This window comes from Triticum dicoccoides, chromosome 7B (genome assembly GCF_002162155.2).
Source record: "Triticum dicoccoides isolate Atlit2015 ecotype Zavitan chromosome 7B, WEW_v2.0, whole genome shotgun sequence".
Taxonomy (NCBI): domain Eukaryota; kingdom Viridiplantae; phylum Streptophyta; class Magnoliopsida; order Poales; family Poaceae; genus Triticum; species Triticum dicoccoides.
In genome coordinates this window covers 303158097-303167964 of record NC_041393.1, presented here as the reverse complement: position 1 = coordinate 303167964, position 9868 = coordinate 303158097, and the positions used below count along the sequence as shown (strand labels likewise).

At 47.0% G+C, this 9868-nt stretch overlaps 1 protein-coding gene across 6 annotated transcripts; it reads left to right on the top strand.

Moving 5' to 3' along the window:
* The first annotated feature begins 432 nt into the window (after positions 1-432).
* On the top strand, positions 433-5160 carry LOC119341967. 6 transcript variants are annotated; one of them, XM_037613813.1, is made up of 5 exons: positions 434-1272; positions 2168-2293; positions 2694-2791; positions 3882-3993; positions 4785-5160. In XM_037613813.1, the coding sequence occupies exons 1-5, from the start codon at positions 1195-1197 to the stop codon at positions 4806-4808; spliced, it is 438 nt and encodes a 145-aa protein (XP_037469710.1). In that variant the 5' UTR covers positions 434-1194; the 3' UTR covers positions 4809-5160. The 6 variants fall into 6 exon arrangements, 3 of the variants coding, with proteins under 3 accessions (XP_037469711.1, XP_037469710.1, XP_037469712.1); XR_005165346.1 differs by adding an exon at positions 1823-1951 and having other exon boundaries at positions 437-1272; positions 2697-3993; XM_037613814.1 differs by lacking the exon at positions 3882-3993 and having other exon boundaries at positions 433-1272.
* Positions 5161-9868: the final 4708 nt, after the last annotated feature.

The following is a 9868-nucleotide window of genomic DNA, read 5'->3' as shown; positions in this document are numbered from 1 at the left end:
GGCTGGGTCAAATTCCCTCGCGTGAGCCAGTCCTGCTGCATCGCGTGTCGCGTCGCGCGCAGGCTGGGTCTTTGCGTCGCCGGGACGTTGCGGAGGGGTTGGCGGACACATATGCACCCGGTTTTTTGCACCCGCATCTGTGCTATACCGATGATCGGTGGGCCAGTGCTTTCCTGGGCTTGCTCGTCGGCTGCGCTGGCTGCCCATACCCCGGTGTGGGTTAGAGTTTCTTCTGGTCAGCCGCTTTTGGCGGGTCTTCCCTCGTTCCCCGCACGCGTGAATTGTGGACAGCGCGTCGTGCGTTGTGGAGGCAGCAACGGAGGGGTCAGCCAGTGCATGTGCACCCGGTTTCTGCACCTGCCTTTGGCCAGTCGCGATGACGAGTGCGCCGCCGCTACTCCTGGTCCCGCTCGTCGGCTGCAGTGGATGCGCGTCTCGTCGGGGTAGCCGTGTCGTCGGTTTGTTTGGTGCTGGAGAGAGTTGTGGGCCTGACTCGTGCGTTGTGCTCTGCCCGACTCCTGCGCCATGCCGCGTCTCGTCTACGACAGCAGGAGCGTGCGCCCTCTCTCATCCTCGCTCCTCCCTTCCTGGTCAACACAGCCGCTGCGCCACCTCCGTCCTCCGGTCCTCCCTTCCCCCCTGCAGCCCCAGCTCACGAGGAAGCCGCGGGAGGAGCAGCTCAACCAGGCGTCGCCGGCCGGAGAAGGAGGAGAGGCGCGGATGCCAGCCAGGGAGGCGGATCGGCTCGCCTCCGCCTCTGCATCCACCTTGCTGCTCATGGCAGCATGTGTGCGGAAGCGGGGACAGGCGACCACGAGCAGATGTCATCGGCGGACGCACGGTGCGCGAAGTCCGGTAAGATGGGCGCGGCCTCCCCGCAGGCGTTTCAAGATGCCGTGCCCGACGGCTCGGAATGCGCGTGCCTGGCACATAGGAGGTATGCCTCAGAGCAAGCTGGCGGCAACGTGCACCGCGAGGCCCCAGAGCAGCCCAACCAGTACATAGCCCCTCCGTACTGGAGGAACCCTGCCGCCGACGCAGCCAGCGACGGCGACGCGTATGAGAGCTCGGCCTTGGTGGCCCGCGAGCCGTACGGGAGGATCACGTCCGCGCTCGAGGGCAGCAACAAGCGCAGCACGAGGAGGTGCGCCTGGTCTGCAACGACGCAAGGTGTACGTGTCTGCATAGCAGCATATGTGCGGCGGCGGGGTCAGGCAACCACACGCAGATTTTGGGGAGCGGCACAACCATCAAGCAACGGCTGATGCCAAGGTGAGCTTCCCTACTGATTTCTCTCTCTCTCGCTGCAGATGAAGATACGCTGCCGGACTCCCTCTTTACTTCGGGTTGCATCTTGCCCGTGAGCTTCTTCTGCCAGCTTGGCCCTTTTCTTGCCATGTTTTTGGGTGTTCCTTCCTATAGCCAGCTTGGCCATTTGCTTTGTAAGGAGTAATTCAACTCTGAAAGAACAAATAATTTGAGATTACTTTTGTCTTTCCTACAATCTGTTCAGGTCGATCTTTTTTTCCCCTGTAGTTTTTCCTGTTTTTGACAGTGTATTTGGGTTATTTCTTTCTCTGGAGCTTGGGCATATAGGTTGTCTTGTTGTCTCTTTTGCCTAGCAGTCTTTCCTTTTCGGTATACGGGAGAGGTTACTAGCTCACATATATAGTTTAGTTATTAAGTTTCTAAATAAGTTCAGCCTCAGAGCACAGTTTTGTATGCTTCAAAATTGGAGTGTGACTTTTGCTTGCTGATTGATTCAGTTATGGTGTGCTTGCCTACTACTCAAAATGATTTTATACCATATCATGAATTCCAGGAACCTTATCACAACAGATCATTGGCATTGCAGCTTTAGGGACATGTATGCTTTATATCCCATCACTGAACAACATTGGATTTTAGTGAATACAAGCCATCCTCCTCGCTGCCCTCCTCAGCTACTCAGGTAGTTCTTCTCATTATCAATGAATAAGTTGGTTACCAAATATGCTTGAAGATTGCAGCACACAGAGATTGCCTGGCAGCCTAAAATTATTAGGAGCTTCCATTCAAGCAATAGTGTTGTCAATATATTAATTATTAGATTATGTTTCTATAGTATTAGAAGAACTTCCTTTATAGGATTCTCTAATATTTGATGCAAAATATTATTGATGGCCAGGTGAATGCAGTGGACTATTCAAGATCGAGGGCACCAACGGCATATGCTGAGGGCGTCCATCAACAACCCGCCCAATGTCCGGATTCACCGAGGAGTACAACCGGAGACACTGTCGGCTGCCTGCAGGTCTGGAAACCAGACAACATCTCTAAAACCAACCATCCCCTAATGCATGAATCACTTTGCTCAGTTTGGCTACAGCTAATTGGCAATCATTTCATCCTATTCCATAATGCAAACATCCTGTTTTTCTCATCGAGAGAAAGAACATTAAGAATTTTTGCACATTCTGTTGTAGCAATAGTATGAATAGCATCAGTGTATTTGGTCATATGTTCTTGTGGCTTCCAAAAAAACTGTAATCTTTGTTCTACTGGTACAACTCTCTTTGGCTAGGACATTTTGGCTTCAAATAACATAAATGAACCTAAAATTTCTTAATATTTTATATCACTTTTTGTATTGATGTTCTTCGTGCATGCTCATCTGCCAAGAGGTCAATCCAATAATGTCATGCGTTCCTCAGCAGGCGCCAAGCCCCCCGACACCGAGCCGTCTGTTCTTCTCTCTGCCCGAAGAAGGATTATGGTTCTCCACCTCTCTGCTACTCATATTAAAATTCCGGTATGTTCTTTCTTTCTTTATTTTCTGTCAACAAAAAGGTGAAACCTGTTCTTAATTTTCCATAATGATTTTGATGGCAATTTGTCAGTGTATTTCTAGCTGGAATTGCACGTATATCTTACAAATTTACATTGCAACAAATTAAGAAGGAGAATAGAAGTATTTGCAGCCATCTAACATATGGTATTTTTCAAAAAGCTCAAGGTTAGAGATGTGGCGCTGTATGAGGCTATCATTACGATGGAAGATAAATTATTGTTAAAATATTGTTTGAATTTCCTTCATTCTGTAAACGGCAATACAAGCTATGTTTGCACCATGATTCTATTCCAATTTTTTTTAACAACTAGCAATTAACGACACATCAAATGTCCTGTATTCAAATGGATCATTTTGTCTGGTTGGGTTTAGTAGGTCATAATGGTTTTATTGTACAGCAGGATTAATTTTGTTTATACTGTAACCAGTTCAAGGATTGATAAGTTTTCTCCCTATGATCTTTGCACACAAAGGTTCGGATGTGTTCTTTTTGAAATATACGTCCGGCAAGTCTCATGTGTCTTGCATTGTTTTCGCTTTCCAAGCTACAGGTTTGGATATTCTTTGAACAAGATTCTTTATATGTTGTTCGATTCCTCTTGACCACAAGGGGAATGCTTACTGTGGCAATACGCACTTCTATGCTTACTGATTGGCATTTTTATTAGCATGGAGAATAACTTTTAGTTCACTAAGATTAGTTTATGTTCACATTGCTCTATATATAAAAAAAGGATTGTTGTGCTGAAAAGGTATATGACATTCTGGCAAAACGTTGTTTAGTAAAAAGGTATGTAGAGGTGAACTTTAGAAGTGAAATGGTGTGGATGTTCTGACAGGGAGATGCTTGGACTAACTTTAGCGTCACACATGACTTTTTGTTTTCCTCCGAATGTATGTTCTACTAATTGTCAGCGCCTGAATTTTTGTTTTCCTCCCAATGTCATGTGATAATTACTGCACTATAAATCACATGCTTGCAAGTCATTGTTGTGTCGTCTCTCTCTCTCTCTAACCGCACCCTCCCCCTTCCCATCATCTTGGCTTGCAGGTTGCTGGCGTGTCTCCCACGAGTCCACGACATAACGTGTAATCTAGGTTGTTGGCAAGTTAACTTAGGATTGGCAACCTATAGTGTATTAGTGTGGCAAGCGCATGGGAAGGTGGGATTACATTCTATACTCTTGAAACTATGTAGAATTTTACATATACATTGTTCACTTCAGCAAAATAGAGATCCCCTAACTAGCAGATCAATGTTGGTTGTGATCAAACTTTTTTACATTGTCATATTTGTAGATATAGTGTGTGATGGAGTATCAACTAGCTGCCTTTGGTCGCACTTAGTATAAAAGTCTCATATATTGCTAGCTCCTTGTATATCTAATTGGATTGTTTGCTGAACAATTTCTCTAATGTACATCTCTAAAATTACTAATATATGGATTTTCTAAACATGATGGTGCATATCCGAGAAAGAAGAAATAGGACCAAGGAAATTAGGTGCTTCTCTACCTCTATCATTCACATTTTATTGTATTTTCTAAAGATGTGTGCCGCTCCTCGCCTGGTGTTAGTTTCTGCATGCTTCTCTCCATGGTCCTCTTTATTTAGTATGTAGAGTTCAACTAAACCATAACGAATGTGGAGGTTTATTTTATTTATGTTTGTTTATTTTGATGGTTTATTGACTGTTAGAATATAGTATGTTGTGTTCAACATGCTCACAAAATTGAATAGAAGCCCTTCTGATGTCGAAATCAGATTAAATTTATGGACTAGATCATTTAGATATTACAGGGGAGAACAACATTTGTTTTCTGGATTCAGTTTTGGTTCTTTCTATAAAAATAGTCGGATAGTGGTCTTAATGAAACATTGCATTTATTTCATACAAGTCGCTGACATAATTTGCATCTAGCAAATAAATTTGTATCACTATCTATTTTATCAGGTAAAACACCATCATGTTGTTTGAGGTGCATGCATCGGTTGTAGCGAAGATGTGCGTATGACGATGTATTGCTGACCATGGAGCACTCAAGGCTTCAAGATATCTACCGCAACTTAGAGGCTTGACACATTGCCACTTGCTCCTACCACCATGCAAATGGTCGATGCTTTAGTGTTGAACTATTTCTTTAATCTATGTGATGGTGCAACTTACCATTAGTACTTGTCATGTGGATTTCAATAGAAATGATGTTTTAGGCATGTTTGATGGTTATAAAACAAATGCCATAGGTGATAGCTATTGCTATTATGGAGTTTGGAACTATTGTTCAAGTGATATTCAATGTTTGATGCTCCTTCATTATTTTTATTATACAAGAGGGTGAAAGCTCCTATCATACATGTTTGCTCAAAACCTAATGCTCCTAACTAATGAGAATATTTTAAAAGCACTCATGATTTTAATGGCACATATATTTTAAAAAAAGGCTATGCATTTTTTGCTTAAACACAGTCTAAGAATACAAATGTTTCAATGTGAACATGATTTCAATTGGGCCTCTGTGAACATGGTAGCATGTATTTTGTGATATCAAATTAAAATGTGTATATACATCTCATTGTAGACAACAATCCATCATGTTTCTTATTAAAGAGGATTAAATCATGGATGTTTTCTTTCATCGCGCGCATGGATTTAGCGCGCCTCTACGCCATTTGGCGCAACGGGGTCCATGATAACCATATTTTCGACTAAAACAATGCTTCCTTAGCTCGTTTGTACATGTTACACAAATATAAGTTTTTTTCAAACTCGGATTTCGCAGCGTGATAACCATATTTTCATGGTTTAAAAAATGAGCTTTCTACTACTAATATTGAATATATCATTGCAAAATGAAACTATTTTCATCGACAACATGGTTTTAGTGGGTCTTTGCGCCATTTGGCGCAACGGGTCAACTAATTTTCATCAGAAACAGAACTATTTTCCTCGATTGAGGGGTTGGCACTTGAGGGAGTCCTGGATAAGGGGGTATCCAGACAGCCGGACTATATACATCGTCCGGACTATAGAAGCGTCAAGATACAAGACTCAAGACTTCGGCTCGTGTCCGGATGGGACTCTCCGTTGTGTGGAAGACAAGCTTGGCGATACGGATATTATGTTTCCTTCCTTGTAACTGACTCCATGTAAACACTAGCTCTCCGGTGTCTATATAAACCGGAGAGCATGGTCCTTAGAAGGCCGATCACAATTACAATCATACGATCATAGGCTAGCTCTTAGGGTTTAGCCTCTACGATCTCGTGGTAGATCTACTCTTGTATTCGACATATCTTCAATATTAATCAAGCAGGAAGTAGGGTTTTACCTCCATCGAGAGGGCTCGAACCTGGGTAAACATTGTGTCCCTTGCTTCCTGTTACCATCAGCCTAAGATGCACAGATCGGGACCCCCTACCCGAGATCCACCGGTTTTGACACCGACATTGGTGCTTTCATTGAGAGTTCCTCTGTGTCGTCGCTTCGAGGCTTGATGGCGTCTTCAATCATCAACAACACGGTCCAGGGTGAGACTTTTCTCCCCGGATAGATCTTTGTGTTTGGCGGCTTCGCACTGCGGGCCAATTCGCTTGGCCAGTTGGAGCAGATCGACAGCTTCGCCCCTTGCCACCAGATCAGGTTCGGAAACTTGAACCACACGGCGGATATCCGCGTAGACTTGATCTTCGACGGATTCGAGCCTGCGCCAGGAGCGCCGGACAGCCACGACGAGCACAGCCTAGACCTGCTATCAGACAATGCCCGGGACATCATCCCCGAAGCAGTCTTCGGCCTGCGCCAGGGCAGGTTGCGTCGCCTATGGACGGAGGGCTAGACCCCGCTCCGTAGGCCGCGCACTTATCGGCGGTGGAGCCGAACACAGGTCCCACCATTGTGGAGGACTGTAATCCCGGACCCCCGGACTCGTATCTGGTTGTTGGTCCTGGTCCGCTCACTCTCGAGCCAGTCGAGCCAGGTTGGGCTCCGGTAATGGAGTTTACCGCTGCGGACACCTTTCAGCACTCACCCTTTGGCGACATGCTGAACTCCTTGAATTCTATCTCTTTGTCAGGAGACTCTGGGCCGAACTATGTCCGGCCCGAGTGGGAAGTAGGCGACGAAGGAATTCGGCACCCACCCACCACCCACTTCATTGCCACGATCGAAGAATTAACCGATGTGCTTGACTCCGAAGATATCGACGGTATGGACGACAATGCAGGAGAGGCTCCAGAATCCCTGTAGCGCGGGACTACTACCTTGTCACACGATATATACATGGTAGATACACCCAATAAGGACGGCAGCCCGGATGATAAAACACCCGGGCAAAAGCCAAAAAGGCCTCGCAGACGCTGCTCAAAGTCCAGCAATGGTAAAAATAGCAACAAGAGCGCAAGAAGTGTTGATATACCCACAAACTCCGAAAGCAATAATGACCACATGGACCCAGCGATGGAGCAGAATGAGCTAGGTCACGCCAAATCAAGTTCAGAGCAAATACCCGATCACAATGATCCGGAGGGACGAGCTCAGGATGCCGCCCCAGAACTGGAAGACAGTCCGGACGATGATGCATTCATCATCCTGGACGAACAAGTGGAACGAGACAACCTCCACAGAAAGCTTATGGCCACCACAAGAAGTCTAGAAAAGCAGAAGCAACGGCTCAAGGCCGCACAGGAAAAGCTAAGTCGCAGATGGAATAAGGCGCTAGACACTGAAGAAAGATATGGCGATGACCGCCATACGAAAAGCTATCCGAAGTGCAAGCTACTACCAGAATTCGACGACACGGCCATTCCACCAAAAGAAAATTCGACCAAGAAACCAGACGTACCGCCTCACAACAATAATAGAGCGGCTGCGGACACTGCGCACGATCCACGCGAGCATCCGGATAAAAAGACGGTGCAGCCAGGTCCATATATGGACCTAGAAGACACACCCGAGCGCAGGACTATGGTCACCCAAACGCTCATAAAAGCCAGATACCAGTTCGGAATCAACCCCGGACACAACAACAGATGACTACATCCCACAATGCGTCCAGATACAGAGGGGCTGATCACCCCCTGTGCTTCACTGAAGAAGTACTGGACCATGAATTCCCACAAGGCTTTAAACCTGTGAACATAGAAGCATACGACGGCACGACAGACCCAGGGGTCTGGATCGAGGATTTTATCCTGCATATTCACATGGCTCGTGGGCATGACCTCCACGCCATCAAATACCTTCCCCTCAAGTTGAACGGACCATCTCGACACTGTTTGAAAAGCCTCCCCGAAAACTTAATTGGGAGTTGGGAGGAACTCGAAGACGCTTTCAGGGCCAATTTCCAAGGGACTTATGTCCGGCCTCCGGATGTTGACGATCTAAGTCACATAATCCAGCAGCCCGGAGAGTCCGCCCGCAAGCTTTGGAATAGATTCCTCACTAAGAAGAATCAAATTGTCGACTGTCCGGACGCCAAAGCCTTAGCGGCTTTCAAACACAGCATCCGTGACGAATGGCTCGCTCGACACCTCGGCCAAGAAAAGCCAAGGACAATGGAAGCCTTAACAAGCCTTATGACCCGCTTTTGCGCGGGCGAGGATAGCTGGTTGGCCCGTAAAGGCACCAGCGACCCCAGCAGATCCGAACTAAGGGATGGCAACGGGAAGCCACGGCGTAATAAAAACAAACGCCAAAACAAGGAGAAAGCCCGGATAACACAACCGTTAACGCCGGATTCAGGGGCTCCCAACCTGATCATAATAAGAAGCCATTCAAAGGCACTAAAGACGGACCGTCCGGTCTGAACAGAGTCCTGGACAGACTATGCCAAATTCATGGCACCCCGGAAAAACCTGCGAACCACACCCATAGAGAGTTCTGGGTCTTCAAGCAGGCCGGCAAATTAAATGCCGAACACAAGGGGAGGGGCACACCAAGCGAAGACGAGGATGAACCTCACCAGCCGAACACTGGGTACAGAAAAAATTCCCGCCAGAGGTTAAAACAGTAAACATGATCCACGCGACTCGCACATCCACGAGAGGGCATAAACGCGTGCTCATAGAAGCGCACGATGTAGAGCCCGTCGTACCCATGTCTCACTATTGGATGTCTCGTCCGATCACTTTCGATCACATGGACGGGCGAACTAGTATTCGGCGCGGAGGATCACATGCCTTGGTGCTTGACCCACTAATTGACGGATACCGTCTCACCCATGTCCTCATGGACGGCGGCAGTGGTCTCAATTTAATATAGGAGGACACTGTCCGCAAAATGGGGACAGACCCATCCAGAATTAAGCACATCAACACCACCTTTGAAGGGGTGATACCATGCGTTGCAGCCTGCGCCAGGGGCTCCATCATGCTGGAAGTAACATTCGGCTCCCCAGGTAACTCCAGAAGCGAAGAGCTGCTCTTCACTATCGCACCCTTCCAAAGCAGCTATCACGCATTGCTAGGAAGGACAGCCTTCGCCCGCTTCAACGCATTGCCGCACTATGGCCACCTTACACTCAAGATGCCCGGTCCCCGTGGTGTCATCACCGTTAGCAAAATCATAAAGCGCCCTTCACACGCAGCGGAATATGCGATGGCCCTGGCGGTCGTACTATAAGCGGCCTCCAGTTCTAGAAAACATGATTGGTCATTAAGACCACAGACACGGTTAGACGAGTCCGGTAGCCCGGATAAATTCAAACAGGGCACTGTATATGTAATCCCATAAGGGAAACCAGGGGCTATCTATATTTAATACAGCCCCACGCTTGGCTCGACCTTATTGGCAGGCCAACAGCTTACACTCTTATTACTGATCGCATACTTACGTTGCACCCTCCTACAAGTTTTTTTTGTAGACAATGATCGCGCGATACCCTTCCAGGATACGGCACAACGGAGACAAAGGCGCAGACGTACAGCAGGGCCCCGTGCAAAAGGTTTCTTTTTAGATTAAGCCCCTGTGTAAACCTTTTCTACTGCCTCTTGTTGTTTAACCATCCCATGGGTTCTATACCCACAGAGGATACTGCCGTT

Bases quoted from the DNA above. Each gene is read 5' to 3' on its own strand.
- LOC119341967 (XM_037613813.1), top strand. From the start codon at position 1,195: ATGTGCGGCGGCGGGGTCAGGCAACCACACGCAGATTTTGGGGAGCGG. The intron at 1,273-2,167 runs GTGAGCTTCCCT...ATTGATGGCCAG, and splicing joins AAGCAACGGCTGATGCCAAG to GTGAATGCAGTGGACTATTC. The intron at 3,994-4,784 runs GTGGGATTACAT...CTATTTTATCAG, and splicing joins TGTGGCAAGCGCATGGGAAG to GTAAAACACCATCATGTTGT.